The 24,095-nt window shown below is 38.9% G+C and overlaps 2 protein-coding genes and 1 long non-coding RNA gene across 4 annotated transcripts in view; 2 read left to right on the top strand and 1 right to left on the bottom strand.

Moving 5' to 3' along the window:
- Positions 1 to 24: 24 nt before the first annotated feature.
- LOC110967706 (trypsin-like) lies at positions 25 to 6,786 on the top strand. Its single transcript, XM_051955696.1, has 5 exons — positions 25 to 875; positions 1,955 to 2,108; positions 3,629 to 3,882; positions 4,998 to 5,134; positions 6,435 to 6,786. Exons 1-5 carry the CDS (start codon positions 836 to 838, stop codon positions 6,582 to 6,584), a joined length of 735 nt encoding a protein of 244 aa, XP_051811656.1. The 5' UTR covers positions 25 to 835; the 3' UTR covers positions 6,585 to 6,786.
- Positions 6,787 to 6,938: 152 nt separating this feature from the next.
- On the bottom strand, positions 6,939 to 14,198 carry LOC110967705 (40S ribosomal protein S19). The gene is made up of 6 exons (XM_022217390.2): positions 14,074 to 14,198; positions 13,790 to 13,860; positions 11,509 to 11,609; positions 9,768 to 9,951; positions 9,185 to 9,239; positions 6,939 to 7,097 (listed from the first exon to the last, which is right to left on the bottom strand). The coding sequence occupies exons 2-6, from the start codon at positions 13,858 to 13,860 to the stop codon at positions 7,050 to 7,052; spliced, it is 459 nt and encodes a 152-aa protein (XP_022073082.1). The 5' UTR covers positions 14,074 to 14,198; the 3' UTR covers positions 6,939 to 7,049.
- Positions 14,176 to 24,095, top strand: part of LOC110967707 (uncharacterized) — a 31,405-nt gene continuing 21,485 nt past the window's right edge. Inside the window, exons 1-4 of one of the 2 annotated variants that reach the window (XR_007945129.1) lie at positions 14,176 to 14,300; positions 14,386 to 14,565; positions 19,537 to 19,582; positions 23,437 to 23,480. This is a non-coding gene — a long non-coding RNA (uncharacterized LOC110967707). The remainder of the gene's footprint in view (positions 14,301 to 14,385; positions 14,566 to 19,536; positions 19,583 to 23,436; positions 23,481 to 24,095) is intronic. The other variant, XR_002596829.2, reaches the window with a different exon arrangement.

Below are 24,095 nucleotides of genomic sequence, written 5' to 3'. Positions count from 1 at the left end.
ATTTTCTTGCCAAATTTGGGGGATTAAAAAAAAACTTTTAAGGGAAATTTTCAGAAATTTGAGGAATTTTTAAAAAAAAAATTCAGACAAGTAAACTATATTTTTTGGTGTTCGTAAATGAAGACAACAAGAGGATTAATCCTTATTACCAATTGATAGCTGTCCTCTATGTTGCAAAAAGTCCTGCAACCATATATTGACCCAGAGGTAAGAAAAGGTAAAATTCCACCTTAATTCATCATGAAAACATGTGACCACTCGGGTTTATCCTGCGTCCCCTTGAGGGGCCCTGAGCCCCAGGTTGGAAACCACTAGTTCTTGGTATTTTTGCAGCTCTGCAACCATCTTATCAGCTTTTCTATGGATTATTGAGAAACCTCTTGAATGTTTCTGCCGCCCACAGCTGATCTGAGACCGCTGACACCTGCAGACTGAGCCGCTATCAGTCCTAGCGATTCAAATATTTCTGAATAAACATTCACTCCGCAGGAAACATCTGTTTCTTGACACGCAGCTGAGCCTTAAACCGCTCCATAGCGATGAATGTGTTTTGGATGTCGAGCTTCTCATTAGCACCTGTGCATAAATAAAACGGCGTCAATGGCTGCAAATTATGTAATTGCTGATTACATAAGTTTCAAATGAGGAACGGCGCTCAGTCAAAAGTGGCTTCAAGTGGCACTCAAGGTCTTTCTGCTGCCTTCAGCCATATGGCTCTTTCCCATAGCACATTTTTTTGCCTTTAAATCTCCTGACCTTGAGAAGCCAGCGATGTAAAGAGCAGGATAGAGGATATAAAGAGCAGAGCGTGGGCTTTCTCTAGCATTCAGCCGTCATGAAGGCCGTGGTTTTCCTGGCTCTGCTCGGAGCTGCATGTAAGTCTTTCTAAATACATCACTATTCTGATCACAACATTTTTAAAAAGGTTTATTCCTCCACAGCAGGGGTGTCAAACATGCGGCCCGCGGGCCAAAGCCGGTCCTCCAGAGGGTCCAATCCGGCCCTCAAAGTGTAAAAATTACAGAAGACATTACCTGAAAACTGTACATTTGTAAAACTATAAATTTAAAATAATTTCTAGACCGTGACAAGTTGTTTTGATCATGAAGTTAAATACTAGATTGTTCGCTGTTCTTTTGTGTCTCATTTTTGTAATATTTTGTCTTGTTTTTGTTGTTTTTTTGTATCACTGTTGTTGTTTGTCTCATGTCTTTGTCCTTTTGTTTCTCGTTCTTGTCGCTTTGTTTCCTTTTAGTCTCACTTGTGTTTTTTTCCTCTTATTTTTGTCATTTTGTGCTTCGCTTTATTCGATGTTTTGTATCTGGAACTGAATTCTAAAGTACTTTATGATCAAAATGACAAAAATCAGAAAAAAGAAGTAAAAAAAACAAAAACAAGACAAAATATTACAAGAATGAGACACAGTGACAAAAGAGAGAAAAAAAAGACAAAAATATGAGACAAAAAAATTAAACCAGAAAATTACAAAGTACATAAATGACAGAAACGAGACCAAAAAAATGACAAAAATGAGACAAAGGACACAAAACAAAAGCAGACAAAAAATTAGACAAAAAAGTTACAAAGTGACAAAGAGATGGACAAAGGACAAAAGCAAGACAAAAAAAATGACACAAAAAGAGCAAAATGACAAAAATTAGAAATGAAACTACAAAAAATAGATTAGCAACACAGGCGAGACAAAAAAAAACCACAAAATGATGCCGGTGATAAAAATTTGGAGTTGTGGTTATTTATCAGTTATTTTATAGTTTTACTGGTCTGACCCACTTGAAATCAAATTGGGCTGAATGTTTCCCCAGAACTAAAATGACTTTGGCACCCCTGCTCTACAGCCTTGTCTATATTTGGAGGAGATTTCTACTAAACTTCATTTTTTTTGGGCTACCTCCATTGATTTCCTTCATGTTCTGCTGAATCATCTCTTGTTCAGTTGCTGCAGCTGATAATGAGAAGGTTGTTGGAGGCTACGAGTGTCCCAGACACTCTGTTCCCTACCAGGTGTCTCTGAACGCCGGATATCACTTCTGTGGTGGATCCCTGATCTCCAGCCAGTGGGTGGTGTCTGCTGCTCACTGCTGGAAGTCGTAAGTACAGGAAGAAAGCCTATTTTAGTCAAAACTATCACTAAAAAACAAAAATAATGCCACAAAGTGCACATAAAAATGTCACATGGAGGGTTTTTCCTGCACAGAGGATTTATTTGTGCATTCCAAGAGGCACGAATGTATGAAAATAGCAATTGACTGTTTTTTACTGGTTTTATTAAACACTTTTTATTTACTCCAGCGTACAAAGTCAGGACCAGTGGTGGCAGAACAGCACTGACTTGTTTTCTGTCCTGGATGAAACCCAACAAACTAGCTACAAGTGTTTACAATTTAGAAAAAGATAAGATATTATAAACAAAAATCACACAAAAGTTAATTTAAAATGACACGATAATAAATTAAATTCACGTCTGCTGTGAATTAGGGCTGGGCAATTAATTAAAATATCAATAAATTGCAAAATTAAGCAGGTGCATCATTAAAATCACGGGAACTGCAATTTTCTGATAAAGGTAAGGCAAAATAAGCCAAAATATTCGCGATAATGAAGTGTAGTGGTGCTACTTCATATTCTGCCATCACAGAGGAGCAGACTGGGTACAGATGTGCAGTTTTGGTAGAAAAGAAATGCAAGAAATGGCAATCCTGTTAAAAATATCTAAAGTTATGTTTTTTTCCCACATTTTCAAACTTTGAATTTGCAAAACTTTCAGGAAGATTCCAATAATTCCTTAAAAGTTTCCATTCAAAGTTTTATTTTTAAAAAACCCACCAAATTTGGCAAGATTCTTGTACATATTTTCAAAAAAAAATATTACAAATCTTCCAAAAAAATCCTAAAAATATCTAAAGTGATGACATGTATATCAGTAAAACGTCACATAATTTTCAGACATTCACATAAAAATCAACCAAAAATCACAAAATTCTTGTAAATATTTTTAAAAAATGAATAAAAATCTTCCAAAAAAATCCTAAAATATCTAAAGTATTTACTTGTACATCAGTAAAACCTCTGATATTTTTTTAAGAACATTTACTAATTTTTGCGAACGTTTTTTCAATATTCTTAAAAAACATTATTTTTAGCATTTCTTTTTTCCGCCAAAAAATGTTCAAAAATTTCCCAAAAATGTTAAAATGTGGACATTAGAAGTTTCACTGTGAAAAAAATCTTTTTTTTCCCCCACATTTTCAAACTTTAAAACTGGTCAGTCCAACAGGATGACACGAGGGTTAAACTTTCTTATTAGTATTAGTCTACAGTTTACATCTTGTAGTTGTGTTATTTTATTTTTCTTATTTATTTTAATTCTTGTTTTTTAGACACTTTACACACTTAGGACACTTGACACAAACACTTGTAGAAACTTGCATTTTGTACTTTGTATTCTTTGTTATTCCCATTTTACTACTAACCTCTGTGAAATAAATTTTGTTTGATTATTGTACTCTGGCAAAGTCATTTCCTCCGGGATGAATAAAGTAAATCTTATCTTTCTGCACCATCATTCACTTTGAGCACATTTCACTCAGAGATTATTCCCCTCCTCCAGGCGTATTCAGGTCCGTCTGGGCGAGCACAACATCGCCGTGAACGAGGGCACCGAGCAGTGGATCGACGGAGCCAAGATGATCAGACACCCGGGGTACAACAGCTACAACCTGGACAACGACATCATGCTGATCAAACTGAGCCGCCCCGCCACCCTCAACAGCTACGTCCAGACCGTGGCACTGCCCTCCAGATGCCCCCTGCCCGACGAGAACTGCACGGTGTCCGGATGGGGCAACACATCCGCCAACGGCAGTAAGTGGATCCTGAATGTTCAGAGACGGCAGAAATGGTGGAAGAAGAGACCAAACCTCGTCACTGTGAGGATGTGAATGAGGCCTGATTACGTGAGACAGGATTTATGACTCTGAGGCGTGTTTCTGCTGCACAATGTCCATCTTTGTCTAATAATATGAACTTTACCCATTGAAAAATAGCCAGACAATTCAAATTTTAAGGAACTGAGATGTTTATTACCCCTTTTACCCTCGTGTCGTCCTGCGGGTCAAAATTGATCCGTTCTAAAGTTTGGAAATGTGGGAAAAAAAATTATACTTTCACAGTGAAACTTCTGATGTCCACATTTTCGACATTTTTGGGAAATTTTCAAAAATTTTTTGGTGGAAAAAATGTTACAAAAATTCGCTGGATTTTGGTTAATTTTTTGTGAATGGTCTTAAAGAAAACATTAGAAGTTTTACTGATATCTATGTAATCATTTTTAGATATTTTTAGATTTTTTTTTGGAAGATTTTATTCATTTTTTGAAAATATTTACAAGAAGTTTCTTTCCAAAATTGGGGGAAATTTTTAAATAAAACCTTTAAGGGAAATTTTTAAGGAATTATTAAAATTTCTTCCTGCAATTGGATTTTTGTTTTTTTTTTGTTTTTTTTGCTGAATTTTTGTATTTTTTTTCCAGACAAGGAAACAATATTTTTGGTGCCTGTAAACGGAGACAACAGGAGGGTTAAACAAAATCCAAAAGCAAAATTTTGCCCTATCGTTTTGTTTAAATCTGTCAATTTAGAGCTGCAGCAAATTGTTGTAGTCACTGCTACATGTCAGCTATTTTCATGTTTCATCACAGAATTCGTTGGTCTGCAAAATGTCAGAAAATCTAGTAAATCTACCCATTGTGACATATTTATGTTGCTTCTTTTGTTCAAACAGCTCCAAATCCGTATTTATTTTAAAACTAAAGAAAGCAGCTGTGGCATTTATCTGGTAAATTAGGAATTAATTCCATCACTCCTTTAAACCTGCTACCACCTTGTCATTACGCTGTAAATGTATTCTTGACGTGTAACCTGCACAGAATGAGCATTCTAATAAATACCTAAAGTGAGTCTTCTTTTTGTGCTCTCCAGACAACTTCCCCGACAGGCTCCAGTGTCTGAGGCAGCCCATCATCGATGACAGGATCTGCAGGAACGCCTACCCCCACCTCTTCACCGACAACATGGTCTGCTCTGGATTCATGCACGGAGGCGCCAGCAGCTGCCAGGTGAGCTGGACTAAACACTGTAATGCCTGTACCCACTGTAAAAGACTTTAATTAGACATCAGATGGATAAATGTCCACTCCACCATTGTTGGACGTTTTGTATCATAGTTGACATTTTTGCTGTTTTCAGATCTAAAATCAACATGGCCGCCTATAACCAAACACCACATGGCATTTTTACACAAAGATTCTTCTAAATATTATATGTACAATTGATTAAAATTGAAATTAAAAGTTATTTCTAAAGATATTGTAGTAAACCTGTTGACATGCCATAAATCCACACTTGACTCACACACTACTTTATATTAAATAAGTCAGAAAGCCTTGGAGTCTTCCAGTCTTTTCTTCAGGAGGAAATGACATCACATGGAGCAGGTCATGTGATCTGGAATTAACACACTTCCTTGAGAGGTGCTTTTGTAATGGGGAACTTAGTTGAAAGGGATTTCTCGGACACAGATAGTTTGTAGTTTTGTAAAATAACACAAATGACCACAGAAAAACCCAAAATGACTCAGTGAGACACAAAATTATAAAGACACAAAACGACCACAAACAGACTGATGACCAAAAATGACCACAGACCGACACATAAACTGACAAAGAAACACAAAATGATCAAAAAAAGTTCAAAAAGACACAAAATGACAATAAAATATACAAAATGACTCAATGAGACACAAAGTTGTCATTTAAAGATACTAAATGACGAGAGACACACAAAAGAAACTAGAAAAAGTTGCAAAATTAACAAAAAAACATCTAAATTTATCACAGACAGACTGAAAAAGACCTAAAATGCCCACAAAATGGACTAAAAATGACAAAAAAAACAAACTTTGAAAGTGATTTCTCAGACACGGATACAAATTATTTTCCATATAAAATTTGACATATTGCCAAAAAAGAAATATCTGTCATGATTATCTCAACTTAATAAAAAGAACACAATCCAAACTATTTCTGAATAAACTCATTTTATTATTGTTTAGCTAATTAGAAAGTGGTTGTTATTAAATTGGGACAGTTATTTTGTTGACATTGTAGTGATAGCCAGTAATTTTTTTCTTAATAAGTGACCGATTCCTTAATAATGATGGAATTTGTAAAGACATGATCATAATGAACATAAAATCATTGCTTTTTTTTTACTTTTCATGAAAATGTATGCAAGTTATATCCCAAATCCCTCAGTTATATATTGACCTGCCACTTGTTTCTGACATAACGTTAAATATACTTCCTGTGGCCACTCTCAGTAACGTTTAAGTCGCTGTTGTTCTTCCTCCGCCTGCAGGGAGACTCTGGCGGTCCTCTGGTGTGTAGCGGTCAGCTGCAGGGAGTCGTGTCCTGGGGTTACGACTGCGCCATGCAGGGACACCCCAGCGTTTACGCCCGAGTGTGTCGCTTCACCAGCTGGATCAGCAGCACGATGAGGAGCAACTAAACGCCCACAAAACCACCCGCATGCCGACATTAAAACACCACAGCCGCTGCTCATGCTCAGTTTATTGGGAACACTTTGCATATTACTGTGTCATCCTTAAACATGTCATTAATAAAACGCTCCATTCTGCAAACACAATGATGGAAGAGAAAATACGCTGCATGTGTCAGTTTTTCACAGCTTCACATTTTTTTGGTAACAATACTAACATGCTGTTGCATCATAACACTGTATTCTCTGTGGTTCCGTGTCCGTTCACAGTAAATGTGGTGAAATTCGCACGGAAAAGTGCTGCAAACATTCACATGTGATGTTGAATCTGGACTTGCTGCGCCATAGACTCATGCACCTCTATGCACTCGGTCGCTGCGTTCACTGGATTGATATGGGAGGCGAGCCAACTTGAGTAAATAAGCAGTAAGGCATAGCTGCATTTCACATGTCTGGATTCTTTGCATGCTTTCCTCAGATGGCGCTTTGTAAACTTCGCTGTTTCTTGTTTGCCGAGGCAACCTTAACAAAGGAAGAAACAGAACAGAGGGAGATTTTCATACAACCACGCACACAGGTCACAAAACGTATTAAAGATCTGCATAAATGTGCAAAAATACAAACGTTACCGTGTAGTTTACAGGAATTATTTGACTTATAACACAAGAGGGAGCCACTTCTAATCCAAATTCAATTCTTAGCCCTCCTGTTGTCTTCATTTACAGGCAGCAAAAAATACTGTTGTCTGAAAAAAAATCCCAAAATCAGCAAAAAATCCTCCAAATTTCTGAAAATTTGCAAAACCTTCAAGAAGAAAATTCCAATAATTCCTTAAGTTTCCCGTAAAAATTTTATTTAAAAAAATCCCCCAAATGTGGCAAGAAAATTCTTTTAAATATTTTCAAAAAATGAGTGAAAATCTTCCAAAAAATCCTAAAAATATCTAAAATGATTACATATATCAGTAAAATTTCAAATATTTTTAACATTCATTAAAAAAAATCAACCAAAATCCAGTGAATTTTGCTGGATTTTGGTTGATTTTTTTTTTGTGAATGTTCTGAAGAAACCTTTTTAACATTTCTTTTTTCCACCAAAAAATGTTCAGATTTCCCAAAAATGTTGAAAATGTGGACATCAGAAGTTTCATTGTGAAAATATATTTTTTTCCTACATTTTTAAACTTTAAAACGGTTCAATTCCGACCTGCAGGATAACACGAGGGTTTAAAAGCATCTTGAGGAGAGACGACTCTGTCAGAGAGCTTAGAGTGAGGATGCTCAGGCTCATCTTTAGCCAAAGCTTTCTCAGCACCCATGATGTAAACGGAGACAACACACAGTTAGAAAAGATAAAACATGCCAGAAACAGGACTGAGTAATGTGTGTACATATCACTCAATCATAATAAACTGCCTGGCCAAAATAAAGAGTTGCCACCTGGATTTAACTAAGCAAATAGTTAAGAGCCTCCCATTGGATAATTACTGCAGTGATGAATACGTTTCAGCTGCAACAACTTATTTAACTCTAGCTGATGCAGTGAGGAGCTTCTCATTTCTTAAACGTTAGAAGGCATATCCTGTGGTCATGGAAAGGATGTGAATGTGTCTCAAAAGAGTCAAATTATTGGTCAGCGTCAAGCAAAGAAAACAACTAAAGAGATGAAACGACTAAAATCGGGTTAAGAACCGTCCAACACATCATTAAAACCTGAAGGATAGAGGAGACCATCATCTTCCAGGAACAAACTCTTAGATGATGGTAGGAAATCAACAGTAGAACTCACGGCTGTGTTTAATCGTGAAGGTAAGAACATTTCCACACACACATTGCAAAGGGAACTCAAAAGATTGGGACTAAACATCTGTAGCTCTAAGAAAACCACTGATCAGTGAGGCTAATAAGGAAAAAAGGCTTCAGTTTGCTATGGAGCTTAAAGATTGGACTCTGAAGCAATGGTCATGTGGTCTGATGAGTCCAGATTTACCCTGTTCCAGAGCGATGGGGGCATCAGGGTAAGAAAAAACTCAAATGTATGACATCTGTGCATCTCGTCACATTATGGGATGAACTCTAAGTAAACATTTTTATTGCATGTTCTCTTAAAGAGATCAGAAACACAGTGGTAGGTTGGAACTAAACGGAGGACAGATGATGCAGCTGTGCCTCATTTAATTCAACGTCGCTTTGAATCAACGGCTCCGAGACAAACGAGAATGTCTGTATTTGTTTAAAGCCTGCTGCCTCGACTCCTCCACTCGCATCTTTGGCGGAAGAAGAGGAGTGGAGGATGTACAAACTGGGAGATGAGAAGAGGATTTAGTCGAGTGCAGAGCAATCACAACATCTGCTTGTGTTTCTACTGCGTTCGAAAGCACTCTGTACAAGTCGTAATGGGTTAAAGTGAGCCGCCAAGTATTCTTATTATTTTTTTTATCTAAAATGTTGTAAAACGACCACCTGGCATCAATGCTCTTTTGTATTTGCACCTTCACAGCAGAGAAACTTCATCCACTTGCTAATCTCACTGACTTCCACACTCAATTCTGATTTTATGTTAGCTTAGTAGTAAGAAATGTAACAGAGTGTGTTCGTGTAGCTACCCACCTGACCAGCAATCCTGTCCAGGTCCCTCTGGCCCTGAGGGGTAAGTCTCCGACCACTGTAAGCATAAGAATATTTAATAAACACGCTCCGTTTAAAACATCCCCCGCCTTATATATAGTGCCTCTAAGTGTAAGAAATGATAATATATACTGGACGATACACCTACAAAATGATACATCTTCACTACAGTAAAAACAATCAGGTCAAGGTCATACACCAAAAAAGGCAGATCTACACTATGCACAGGTGGCGTTGGTGCAATATGCATGAAATCCTTCAGGTAGTTTCTGACATATGCTCCAGAAACAGAATCAAAAAATATTTGAAGCGCCTCACAATGACCTTGAAAATAAGGTCAAGGTCATACACCCCAAAAGGCACATCTATACTATATAGAGATGGCCTGGGTATAATATGAATAAAATCCCTCAAGTAGTTTCTGAGATATGCTCCGGAAACGAAATGTGGACGTACATACGGACGGACGTGGCCACGCCAATATCCCCCTCCGTGCCTATGGCCGGCGGGGGATAAAAAACACTTCTTGAAACCACCACATACTCAGCATCCACCCCTCTCTTACCCATTGGGGTCCTTCTCCACCATCTTGAGGCCCTCCAGAGCCTGGAGAACCTTCCTCGCCACGTTCCTGGAGCCCACGCTGAAGTGGGCGGGGCAGACGCCGTTTCTCTGACGCCCGCCGTAGATCTTGATCATGGAGCCGACGCCCACCCCTCCTCGCAGGTACAGGTGACGGGCCGTGGATGCTGGGGACGCGTGTTCAGAGTGTATGACGCAATGTGTGCTTGTATGCATTATCACCTGAAACATTCAAGACTTGCTCGCCCAGAAGACATGAAGCCAAACATTCCAACTTCTCTACATTGTTCACAGGTTCGTACATCTCAGTAGATAACATCACATCAGCCACAGGGGCTTTTATTGGATGTATTATGGAAGATTTACTTGTGAAAGGTCTGAATAGTATTACTCAACTCTTTGCATATGATCACAGAGCCACATGAGAAAGGTCTAGATCAGGGGTGTCAAACTCAGTTCCTGGAGGGCCACTATCCTGCATGTTTTAGATGTTTCCCTCTTCCAACACACCTGATTCAAATGATCAGCTCATCATCAAGCTCTGCAGAAGCCTGATAACGAGCCTGATCATTTGAATCAGCTGTGTTGGAAGAGGGAAACATCTAAAACATGCAGGATAGTGGCCCTCCAGGAACGGATCTTGACACCCCTGGTCTAGATAATGCCAGGATTTACTGCAATGAGAGACTAACCTATACATGGTGTTGTAAAATGAACAATGAAGATCTTTAGATGCTCTTCAAGAAAGAACTACGAGTACACTTCAAAAAGTTCCCTCAGAAACAAAGGGGATAGTATAAAGACTTCTATCACTGTCAACAAAAACTCAGATGCATTTCTTTGCAGACGACACCCTTAAAAATCAGCAGGCGAAAGGGAAACCATTAGACAAAAAGAAGCCAAAGCTGGGATCAAGTACCTGCATCAAAAGGGAATGACCCCCCAAGAAAATCCACAAACGCACGATGAACACACTTGGTGAGGACTCCCCTTGCTCCTAAACCATAAAGAAGTAGGTTGTTAATTTTGGAGAGCATCAAAGATGAATTATGACGTCCAAAATCAGCGACTACGGATGATCAAGTGGAGGAAATTCACTTCTTGTCCATTTTTTGGTTTCCCACACAGCTACTGTTTTTTTTAGAGTGTAATCTGCAAAGAAATTACTACAAACATTTGAGTTTTTGTTGACAATGATGTAAGGCTGTATAGTGTACAGTTATGCACCCAAAAATCAGAGTTACACCCCTTGTTCCGAAAACATTTAGATTTACTGTCATTTACAGAGTCTTTGCCATGTAAAACACATGAATATTATATATGTGCACTATCCATTGCCTGTTTCTTGGTGTCTTTTTTTTTTTTTTTTTTTCTACTGTGCCTTGCATATTTGCTCTGTAGTCTGACAGAAGCAGCTTTTTAATCCCATCTGTGTCCTGTACATATGGCAGAATTGCCAATAAAATGGACTGTTTTTTTTTACTGCTATTTAAATGACTTGAGATGGTAATTAAACACAATAATTCACCTAGCTATTCAATTACTGATCACTTTCCATGTTGTTTGGTTAATTAGGTTCCATCTATAATTGTTTATATCTGCATATTGAATCTACATTTCTAGCATTTTTGTTCATGCTAAATTAAACAAAATAAAGGGTAAATTACTCATCTCTTATCACTTCAGCTGCATGGTTGGTGGACAGACTAATGCATAGGACCAACCTGCTCTGGTGTAAAACCAGTTGTCATCGCAGGGAGCCAGCTCCTTGTGCCTGGCAAGCTTCACGGTGTCAACCCACTCTGGGACTTTTAGTTTGCCAGACCTGAAAAGGAAAAAAACGACAAAAAAAAACTATTTTCAGTGGCAGCGATGAATCAACCGACTGGACCGTTTGCTTAAACAACATATGGCACATAGAAACGGGAAACATTCAACTCTTATATCTAATAATAGCAACACTGTCCATCTAAATTTCAATTACTTATGAAGACCGTCTAAGATATCTGCATGTTCTGTTAGATTCAGGTATACTGGTATGGAAGCAGCCAGGTTCAACATCACAAAGAGAAAATGCTTTATCTACCTAATTCGTATTCAGAGGGTGTGATTGATTTATTATAAACTTTATTGATCCCAAGCAGGGAAAAGTGTCACAGCAGTGGAAGTACAAGACATGCATGCTAAAAACGGGTAACCTTAAAGGCGCTTTGTGCATCTACTCTGCATAAAATGAAGCAAACACAAAAAGTTCAGTTGCCATCCTCTTTGTTTTCAGCACCTGCAGGATTATTCATAACCTATTGTGGTGTGAGTGCAGTTATATTGATGATTGCTTAGCGTATGTAAGGGACTGCTGGAGCTTCCTGAGTAGCAAATCTTCATATTGATGCATTTTGAGGGTAGATGTTGTCGAGCAACCAGCAAAACTCGACTGGTGAGCCTTCTTGAAGTCACAAAAAGCAGTCGTAGTAGAGTATATCATTAAAATGTGTTTTATATGTGCAGTGAAAAGCAGTAACTGACAGTGAAATGTGTGTGTGTTATTAATACGAAAATCCAATAAACAGCAAAAAAAAACTGCAGCAAATGAGTGAGAAAAGGGACATGCCACTATAAAAGGAAACATAAGATCAACCACTGTCACTTCTCCATGGCTGCTACTGCATTTACTCACATTTTTAATGGCACTTGTTTAATACTTTCACACAGCTCTATGTAGGCACAGTTTAATTTCAAGGTCATATTATGTATTTTTAATTCAAATTCTTTGTCTACCAGCCTACCATGTAGGGAGTTAGATCTGATATATTTATCAGATTTTCTTCTGTCAGGTTTTTTTTTGCCAGCGGGCTTTTATTTCTACCTGAAGTCTAAACAAAAATTCATGGCGGAGGTTGGCGATTTTTAAAGCGTCAATTTGAACACAGACAACACTCATTTGAAATTCTTTTTATTTATAGTAGTTTATAAGAGTAGTAGATTGCTTTTTAAAAAAAAATATATATATAACTTGTCCATCTGTTAATATCGAAAGTACAAACTGAGATGCCCTTTAGGGAAAACAAATTTCAATCACACTGAAGATCTACTTCTTAATCTGACTTTTAATTGATCTAGTTTTCATTTTATTTGCTTTTCTATTCATGTACATATTTTAGTCTATTTTTCCCTCTTCGCTCTATCATTGTCTGATTTTGCTGTTCTGAATTTTGACTTATCCTCCCTCTGTTTTTCCTCATTGCATTTATTCATTCATTCATAATAGCATTACTTCAATCCTTGGTTTTCTTTTCTTTACTGTTTTTCATTGTTTTTGTTATTGAAAATTATGTGTTACATTCCACATAAAGTGCTATACAATTACATTGATTCAAAAGTTTAAAAAAAAATACACAAAGTAATCTAATAAGTTTAGATTCAAGAGCTTTATTGTTGAATATCAATATTTTGCACATATCCTCTGCACGTTTCTGACAGTATTGCAATTTGCCAACATTTGCATAGAATTTACTTGTAACTATTTGTTGTCTTACTTTAATTTCATTATTGTAAATATTATTATTTTATTATTTCAGTTGTGTGAAGGGAACTCGGAAAGTAAGAATTTCATCACTGTGTTTTTTGCTGTGTATGACAAAGTTCTTGAATCTTTAGTGGTGTTATTGAACGTTATGACAAATTCCTACACCTCTTGCACCCAGCATTTTTTTTTTTTTTTTTTTTTTGCATCTGAAATTAGACTGCCTTAACACTGTATTTTTAACCAGCACCTTTCAGTTTTTATGTAAATAAAACATTATTTAAATAAAAAATCTCTTTCATCTTGATATAAATGAGGAAATTAATAACCTTAGATGTAAATTTAAAAAAAAGAAAACCATTTTGCCCTGGCACTGATGTATTTTTTATTTTTAGCATTTACCTGTCATTCACCTCCACCTGCGGCCTGTGAGGCTGAATACTGGATGTAGCTTTTAATGCCAGGTTTTGTGTTTTACTTACTTTTTGAGGAAAGCTGACAAAGCCTTGACAAACTCCTGCTGGTTGACATCTTTCACCGTGACACTTGGCATCTAAAAAGGGGGCAAATTGGAGAGTTATGACTTTTTTTTTAAATTGCAGCTTTCAGGGTCAGAAAAAGCAGCCGTTGGAACATTTTTTTCTTTTTTGCTAACGTTAGCTGCAGCTAGCTTGGCTAAAGTAACTGTAACTGGTAGCAGGCAGGTCCCAGCTACGGTTACACACGAATGCAGGCCTCATGTTAAGCTGTGAGTGTGATATCTTACTTTTATTATATCCTACAGAGCACTATGGAAGCCAGGCGGTCGGGTTTGGAAGTGTAGTCCGGGGTTAGCCGAGGCTAATGCGGCGCAGCAGCAGGAGGAGTGATGCTGATGAGGGACGGAGGGAGGCTGCTCTCATTTGGGAAGGATGATACCGTCGCCTGAATTAACCTCTCCTGCAACTCCAAATTCAAGCTAAACCCAGCCTGTAAGCTCAACTTTCACTAACGGTAATAATTCTCCATTTATAGTTTAATTTTATGTGTGAAATCTGTGCTTAAACGTCGTTAAACATGAGCTTTTCTCGCCCCACAGTGAGGATGCTGTATGCTAGCTGTTCCGGGTGAGTCCCAGCAGATGGTGGTGTGGCGGCACCTTTTCCACATCTCCTGGCCCATTTCTCTGTTTTTATCGGAGCCAGAGGCCGTTCACAAAGTGTGGTGCAGTCAGCAGGAGAGCAGAGAGCGGCCGAGTGAGGACACACACCGCCACGGGGTTAGTAACTCTTCCATTTTTAATTCTGCTTTTCTGAAAATATACCCAAAGTGTTGCTGCCATTTGTCTGCCATGTGCCTCCTCCTCCTCGGCTGTGTCGAATGTGATTTGGGCTTGGAAGGAAATCCAGAAGTTACTGCAAATGATTGTGAATGTTAGAGGATCACGATGACATAACAGTTATAAAATACACTTCTTTCATTATTGGTTAAGGCTTGCCTCAGTGGCCATCTTAGGCCTCTGTTTGCTCAGATGATTGCTGCCTTTGGAACACAGAGCAAAGACTAGCATCAGTATTTTCTTCATACTTTACACAAATGCAGTTTTATCTAAAGACAACACACATGTGACCATCATCCGTCCTTCTCCACTTTTCTCTTCTCTTTCTGACACTATAACAGTCAGAACATTACATATCTCCTTATTGCAAAGCTTAAATCTGTTTTTAGAGCTGCAGGTACCAGTTTAGATGCCACAATTTCTGCAGCTATCCTGTGAATGATTCAGCAACACCGCAAAATGTGCAGTATTTAACTGGATTTCCACAGCATATGTCTTCTATTTGACGAAGGTGAAATCACCACTAAATCTGCAACTGTTGTTGATCAGTCTTTGCATTATTTATTGAAGAAAATATGAATGTAATGGCAGATGCCAAGAAGTTACGAGGAACAAAGTCTTATTTATTCTACGCAGAACTTGAAGGCTGTGATGATGTGAGGGTGACTTGTCAAAATTATGCATCCTTTAAGCTGACATGCTGATGAGTTAATGCATTATAAAGCTAAAAATATACCAATAATCTAACCTAAGTGTGTTGCACTAACAGTAAAAATGATAGGAAGACTTGTTTGAAGCTGAAATTACTCACTTGAAAATACCATGCGGCTCTTTAATCATTTTTTAATGCTTACCTCCTTTTCCTCCGTTTGCTAAAGTGATCTGCGCCTGTAAATAACAAAATTATTGTCAGTATTTTCTCCATACTTTAAACAAATTCAGTTTCATCTTAAGACAACACACATTACCAGCTGTCCTTCTCCACTTTTCCTTTTCTGACATCATAACAGTTAAAAAACTCCTCCTTATTGCAAAGCTTAAGTGTCTTTTTAGAGCTGCAGGTTCCAGTTTAGATGCCACAATTTCTGCAGCTATCCTGTGAATTGTAAATGATTCAGCAACACTGCAAAATGTGCCCTGTTTAACTGGATTTCCACAGCACTTCTTATATTTGAGGCAACTGTTGTTGATCTGTCTTTGCTTTATTTAGTTCAGAAAATGTGAAAATAATGACAGATGCCAATAAAAAGTTATGTGGAGCAAAATCTTGTTACTTATTCTAAGATGAGCTTGAAAGCTGCAGTGATGTGAAGGTGATTTATCAAAATTATGCAGGCTTTGTGCTGACATGCTAATCAGTTAATATTTTTTTTAATTTTAAAAATACAGACATTTATTTAAACAGTGTAACCTAAGTCTGTTGCACTCATCAGAATTACAGGTTTGCACTAACAGTAAAAATAAATAGAAACGATAGGAAGACGTGTTTGAAGATAAATTATTCAATTGAAAACACAATATGGTTCTTTAATCATTTGTTAATGCTTTTCTTAGTGTTGTCCTTTTCCTGCGTTTGATTAAAATGATTCACACACCTTAAATAACAAAACTACTGTCAGTATTTTCTTCATTCTTTTCACTAGTGCACTTATATATAGACAACACATGTGACCACATTACCTTCTTTTAATCTTCTCCTTTTTTTCCCTCTTTGCCTCAATCTCAGACATCCTAGTAGTTCTAACATTTAAATTAACATTTTACAAAGCTTAAATGCCTCTTTTAGAGCTACAGGTACCAGTTGACCTACCACAAAATCTGCAAGTATCCTTTGAATTGTAAATGATTTAACAAAACATCCAAATTATCTGTAACAGTATTTCTTAAAAGAAAGTCGATCTTCCATTTTTCTCTCCTCTTTGCCTCAGTTTTTGACATCATAGCAGTTATAACATTAAAAATGACATCATTGCAAAGCTTAAATCTCACTTTCCGAGCTACAGTCGTCCGTTATCTGTCACAATGTCTGCAGGTAGCATGTGGAATGTGAGTGATTCAGCAAAACATGCAAAGTATCTGTAGCTGTATTTCTAAAATAAGTATCTTTTCAGATTTAGTGCACAGGCGTTTGTTTGCTAAGATCGTTGCTGCCCAGAAATAACAAAGCAGTCACTACTTATCGCACACTTAACACAAATGCAGTTTTGCCTAAACACAGCACTCAGGGGACCACATTACCTGCCTTCCCCTGCCTCGTTTCCCTCCTCTTTGCTGCATTTTCTGGCATCATAACAGTTTTAACATTAAAAATCACATCGTTGCAAAGCTTAAATCACTCTGCTAGATCATCTGTTTACCTTCTACAGTGTCTGCAATAGTTGCAAAACATGCACGGTATTTAAAAGTATTTCCATTATAGCTCGTCTTATATTTGAGGCAGGTGTAATCATGCTACAGCTGCAGCGTTGTTTAGTTAATAAAAAGTGAAAATTAAATGTAGCTGATAAGCTTATAGTCTGCAGTGATGTGAAGCAGAAAGAGGTTTTTAAGATATTGACCAACAGATGAAATAATGAATTGTTCATTAGAATTATGTTGCCTTTTTTTGCTGATGTGCTGATTAATTAATCAGTTTTGTAGCTTTAAAATACCAACAATTATCTTTAAATGCAGTCTTAAGTCTGTCGCATACAGATTACGGGTTTGCACTAATGTTTGAAATGTGCATAAAAATGACGGGGAGATGTGTTTCGAGCTGAAATCACTCAGTTCAAATTAAAATATGGTTCTTTAATCATTGCTTGCCTGAATGGCTGTCTTTTTAGATTGATTGCAAAGGCCTCTGTTTGCCAGGATGAGCTTAAATATCAAAACAGTGACTACTATCAGTATTTTCTTCAGACTTGGCACAGAAGCAGTTTTGTCTATAGACGGCACACATGTGACTATATTACCAGCCTTCCTTCTCCTCTTTTCTGTCCTCTTTCCTTCATTTTCAAACGTCATACCAGTTAAACATAATGTCTGTTGTAAGTGACTGAAACACACAAACTATTTGGCTGTATTTCTGCTAAAGCATTAGGCAGGTGAAATCAAACTACAGCTACAAATATTGTTGATTGTTTAGATAATTTACTTTAAAAAATATATTAGTAATGACAACCAACCTGCCATGCATCACTTTGTGAATATCTGGGTTTTTCCCCTCTTCAGAGGACAAAAAGACTGCATTTAATCAGTGGACACCGCTCGATTATAACGGTTTTCCTTACTAAAGTAGAGGTTTATCATCACTATTATTGCTGCTAAAGGTGCTACATAGATGTAAACATTATTTGTTTAGCAAGAGATGTACTTGTACATCCTGAGAAAATACCAGAAACATGCAGAAAGTAGCTTCAAAAGCATTTTTGAAGGGAAACAACAGTGTACTGAATACTGTAGAACAGAATTGAAAACTACAAAATACTAGTCTACTCGCAGCTTTTGCTCCCACCCACAATGTACATAACCTACAATAACAATTTTACTTCAGGAAAAGTAATCAAATTTCAAGTTTAAAACAGATCATTTAGGTTTTTTTAAATGCCATTTAACGTAGTAAGATAACAGACGGTTAAAGAGTAATTCTAGCGATGTGAAGCATACAAATTTGACCTGCGAATGGAACAGTTATCAGAGTTATGTAGCATTTTTGCTGTTTTATTCAATTAATATATTTTTTTACCTTTAAAAAATACCAAGAATTATTTTAAATGCAATCTGAGCTGAGTCTCATGCATGTCATGATTACAGGTTTGCATGAAAATGAGTAAAAACACAAAAAATTACAGTCATGTGTTTGAAACTGAACTTCTGCTAGTAGCAATTTCCTGAATGAGAGGATTTGGTGTTTTTCCTCATCTCATTCCACTACAAGTTGTTTTTAAAATAACTGATAATTTATTAGTTATATAAAAAGTTTATTTGTACAGCGCTACGACTAACAGAAAAAACACAATTGATTGCAGAGAAATAATTTTATTTTATGGTTCATTAAAAAAAAAATTAAACGTAAAACTGAAGTGATTTAAACTTTAAACTGAGCATGTCAAGAGTATAAAGCAGTGTAAATCAAATTTTAAAAGGTTGAATTCATTTGGAGTGAGCAGGTTGAATAGACTGGGATTTTTTTTTTTTTTTAACTTCTAGTGGGTAATTCACTAACGAGGACAAACATTCCCTGCAGCACTAATTACGTTGCACATTGTCTGCAAAGTCCTGCATAGTTTTCTAGCAGTTTAAGTGCAGTTTGACATTTCAAAACCGCCAAAAATTTTAACCGTCGCCTTCCTCGACCTTGAAAAACTCATGCATTTCTTCTCCGGTTTGCGTCGCCCAACATCTCCTGCGGATCACCGGCGGCGTGTGAAACGCTGCATCCCAAATCGGAGATGTATGCATGCGTGTTTACAAATGTGCAGACATGTTGGTAGGCGCTCACACAGCAGCTCTGTGTGTCAGCCCCGTCTAAAGCTTCTTCCCCTCCCCCCCTCAACATCTCTCTCTCTCTCTCTCGCTCTCTCTCTCTCTCTCTCTCTCTCTCTCCCCCCTTTTTGTCCCCCTCACCCTCTCCTTTTCCCTCCCCTCGCCGCTCTCTCCTGCCTGCTAGCACTATTTCAAGCCTCTGCCTGGGAGGGGGCGAGCGAGGCAGAGACACACAGATGCGCAGTTAGAGAGAGAGAGAGAGAGAGAGAGAGAGAGAGGGGAGGGGAAAGCAGACAGGATTTAGAGTTCAAGTGCACGTGCAGAAAATAGGCTGAATAGGGGAGAGACGGAGCAGAAAGGAAACCAGGAAAAGGAACGGCAGGGGCTTCAGACAAAGCACACAGTAGCTCTTTCTCTTCCTCTTTTCTTTCCTCTCTCTTGCAGAAAGAGGAGCCTCGGAACGGACGGAGGGGTGAAAAAAGAGAATAGTGTAAGAATGGAAAAAAATGTATTCTATTCCTGCTGCCCCCTCCTCTCCTCCTTCTTCTTCTTTCCTCTCCCCACCGCCGACACACTCCTCCTCTATCCCTCCCTCTTGGATATTTCTCCATTAACCTCCACTCTTTCTCTCTCTTCGGCTCTCCTTTTTTTTTTTTTTTTTTTAACTCCCCTCCCACCTCTTCACACACATGCACACGCCCCGGACTCCTTCCCACTCATTTCCCCTCATGCGCGCTTTACTATCCACTTTCACTGGAGACCGACCGCAATGAGCTCAGTTTTTTCCTTCCCTTTTTCTTTCTCGCCTGCCGTTCTTCTTTGCTTTCGGTCGTGCCCTCATGTACCGGAGGGGCAGCACCACACTGACGCTTCTTCTTCTTCTTCTTCACCCTCACTGTTGGCGGCGTCCCTGAAAAACGTAGGCCGTGGATTTGTCACTGCATGCCACCAAAACCGCTTGTCCTTTCCTGTAAACAGTTTTTTTTTCCTTCCTCTTCCTTCTTGCAGTATTTTGTTTTTTTGTTTTTTCAACTCGACACTTCTGCTGCTCAGAAATGTCTGTGTTCTCAAGCGCGAGCTGAGGGGTTGAAGAAAGAGGAGGAAAAAGAGAGAGTCATGTCCGATCTGATGAATGGACAATATGAAGGAGGCTAAAAGAATGAAGGAGGGGGGAAATGGAGAGCATGGTCTGCGAGAGAAAGCGAGAAAGACTGAGGGAGAGGGTGAAAGACGTAGGAGAAAAAGAGTACCGGCACTGGCGAGAAAAAACAGGAGGGGGGAAGAGAGGAGGAGGACCAGTAGGGGATAGACTGAGGAAGGAGGGACGGCTGGATAGGAATTGACAAAATCGCGGGAAAGAGGAGAAAAAACAAAACTCCAGAATGAGACCAAAGTGGACTTTTCTCCAAACTCAGACTCTGTGGCCGCCTCTGATTTTTGTTTCCTGCTCTGATTTTTTTTTTTTTTTTTCCACCACCCTCTCATTCATCTGTGAGTATACTGTATGCACATGTCCTTTTCTTTCATGACCCATATTCTTTCTCCTTTCTCCTTCTTCTCCCCACCTTACTTCATTTTTCAACTCTCCTTTCTCCTTTTTTTTCCTTGTTTGAAAAATGTGTTCCCTGGGTTGCTAATCCCCCCATCCTGTTCGTCTATCCCATCTCGCGCTCCACCTCTCGCCCTCTCTCTCTTTTTCCTCCTTCAGCCCCTCTTTATCGTGGGTTATCGCTGTTCTCTTTCGCCTCTCCTTCAAGGATTACCTCCACTCACATTTAGATGAGGGCTTTGCACAGGGATCACCGAGTGCGGCCAGTTGTGAGGGGGGCCCATGCATGGGAGGCAGGAGGAGGCAGGGTATGTGCATTTGTGCCTCTACCTATCAGTATTGGTCATTTGTGCCCGTGTCGTCTGTGCATGTGTGCGTTAACATGTTGAGATTTAGAGTTTCGGGAGCCAGCGGCGGCGATGGTCACTCCTCCTTACGCATGCGTGGATTCGCACAATCGTGTTTCATATTTAGGGAGCGATCACGGCGCGTTGTTAATCAAGAAATGCACTAAAAATACCAGATAAGGTGCGAGAAAGAGGCGTAAGGTGGAAACACTTTTACGTACAGCGCAGGGTTTCCTCTTCTCTTCAGATTTTTCACTCCTCCTCCCGTACTTCTCCCCCTTTTTCTATCCCATCTCCCATTCGTTCATCCGGGTATCCCCAATCTATCTGTTGGTTCGCCCTGTGAAGACAAAACCCCACAGTCCAAGATGTGGAAAGATAAAGGTGGATTCATACCAGAGCAGACAGTTTTAGGAACTTTTTTCCCTTCTTTTTTTTGTAGCCTGCGCATTTGGTCGAGATTACTTTTGATTGAAGGTGGTTAAGTTTAGGTAAAGACAGGAGCTTAGTGCACATTACGGCGTATCTGCGATGTAAAGATGTTGACAGCGGTGGATTACATAAAATTATTATTGTGCGGTAAGTACAGTCGGCATAACACTGTGCAGAAAAAGGAAGAGGCACATGATACACAAGTCTGCAATCATCCATTTGCAGACCACCGTAACCAGCATTGACTATACCTTTTTCACCCGCAATATCGGCCTCAGATATCTCTGGGCATCTTTTTCCATCTCCTCTCTTGTGTATCTTCTTGCTTTGCTTTTTTTTGGTTATTTACACAGCCTGCTGTTATCTCTGCACTCATTTTCTGTATCACTTGCCACATTTGTTATCTAAATCTGAGATTGTTCGCTCGTGTCGTTCTGAGGGGTTCGTGTGTGTGTTCCTCCGCTTCGATGTTCGTTATTGGTGTGAATGTGTAAACGATAGTCTCCAGATTGTTTGTGGTAGTTTCTGGCATTTTATTTCCTGATCTTAAATCTTCGTTTGTCATCTTTTGTGCATCGAGCAGCGTTATTGAAGTCATTTAAGGACATAGTAGTCGAATGAGTTTTGATTAAAGGCATTTTTTTTTAAATACACGCTGTAGATAAGCTGAAAACGAAGCTAATCGTGATGCTGGAACCGTTGGATAACGGTTACTGGCCTAGTTCAGTAATAATAGTCTGTGCTTAAATGTATGCTGAATCAATTCACAAGCAGTGATTTGATTAATACACAATGATACGACGTTTATGAGCAGACAGCATCACTGATAAGCTAAGGGCGGGAGGACGCTTTTGTTTAGTAGCGTCCTCGGGTCAACCTTTCCATGACCTCCGCTGTAGCACTCGAGAAAACGAAGGAAAAAGTCTTCGATGTAAAAAAAAAAAAAAAAATTGGCTCAAATCAAACATCTGCCCTTGTCAGCAGAAACCCCAGATGAGGTTAGAAGAGATAAATCTCCCCAGAGCCCTTTACTCGCTCGTATTTGTTTTTAAATTAGATTTTTTTTTTTTTTTTTGTACACCGCCAAACCTGCCGAGCACCTTTGATTCGTCTCCCAGGAGGATTTGGTGGTAAAGTCAGTGTAGTGGGACCCCCAGGTTATGAAATATTACTCAGACAGACCTGGTGTTACGTAATCTTACATAACTGAGGCGGCAGCTCAGCAGGCTCGTGATCAGGGGCTCTGGAGGAGAAGCTATATGGGTCTGCTTATGGTATGAACTCACTGGCAGGGTCAACACACTCCTGAATACCTGGGACTTAAAGGGGAAGAGACCCAAGCTGCACAAAGATACTGTGATATCTGAATACGACGCCTAAAGGCTGAGGAAGTAGACCAACCCCACCTATAGCAGACTGCAGGTTGCTTTAGTAATTGTGCATGTGTTTTTGTGTAATTTTCCAAATCCATCTGTTCCTCTTTAAGCGTCTATATTTCAGATTAAAGTCCCTGGTTAAATTACTCTGATGTAAGAATTGGAAGTATGCTGTTAGGCTAGTTAATGTCTAACCCTTCCTTTTCACAAAATGCGCTACAAATATCCAAGATACTACAGTCTACTACGGGCTGTTCCCATGATTCTATAGCAGCTCCCTTTGAATCTGGTGTGTTCCTCATTCATAATTGATTACATTCAACCGCAGCATGCATTAATGGATCGAACAGACCTCAGGAATTCCCATGCAAGCTGCCTATTGTGTGTAGCAGGTTTGGATTTGTGCTGCAGGATTTGTATTTTGTTTTTTTTTTCAAGCTGGAAACCGACAAACTAGTGCTTGTGCAACAGAAATGCAGGGAGTATAATGAAATGCTTGCTGTCAGACTAAATAAAACGACATATGTACATGAATTACAATGAAGAACAGAGCCAGTTTGAGATTTTTGGTAAGTCATATCTAAATAAAAATGACTTAATACTAGTTCAGTAATGCAACATGTGTTTGTCTGTTTTCCAGATTGAACCTGAGACTTCCAAAACTTCCACGCCTGATTTTACAAGGTAAGGATTCATTTAGTGTTCTGTTTTTTTAAAGGCTCCAGAATAAGCAACAGATTCTTTACTTACTGTTTGCCCTCTACAACTGAGTTTATGTCCTGCATAGGTTTGAGTAAAATCAAGTGCTTTACTGAGCAGAGTTTTGCTTAATGGCACTCAGCAGTCGGGAACACTTGGTCAGCCATTTTAGTCTGTGGCCCGATCGAAACGTCAATGCACCATCAGAATAATTGAATTACTCTTCCCTGAGTCATTCTGTCGTGATTAACCTCGCAGATATGTGCTAACCATGGGCCCATGTGAAAGCAGCTAGCGGACAATCTTTTCATTTTGCCAGCGCACCCTTTTTTGAGTCGGTTTGTTGTAGCACCGTTGGTTGTGACTTATCTCGGGAAGGAACAAGTGGAAGGGTCATCAGTTGGTCACGTCCCGATTATCAGATGTTGTTGAAAAGTGAGAGAGTGTGGGCATAAAGACGGGCTTGTGGTCTAGCCTTGAAGCTAGCTTTGGAGATGCCTCACATTACATTTCTGTCTTTGTGCTGATGTCACCCCATGCCCCCAGACCAGCAGCCTGAGAATAAGAGCGACATTCTGCCTCCGCCACACAATGGAGCCC

The sequence above is a fragment of the Acanthochromis polyacanthus genome, chromosome 11, assembly GCF_021347895.1.
Source record: "Acanthochromis polyacanthus isolate Apoly-LR-REF ecotype Palm Island chromosome 11, KAUST_Apoly_ChrSc, whole genome shotgun sequence".
Classification (NCBI taxonomy): Eukaryota; Metazoa; Chordata; class Actinopteri; family Pomacentridae; genus Acanthochromis; species Acanthochromis polyacanthus.
The sequence above is the reverse complement of the archived record's forward strand: the minus strand, read 5'-3'. Positions and strand labels throughout refer to the sequence as shown.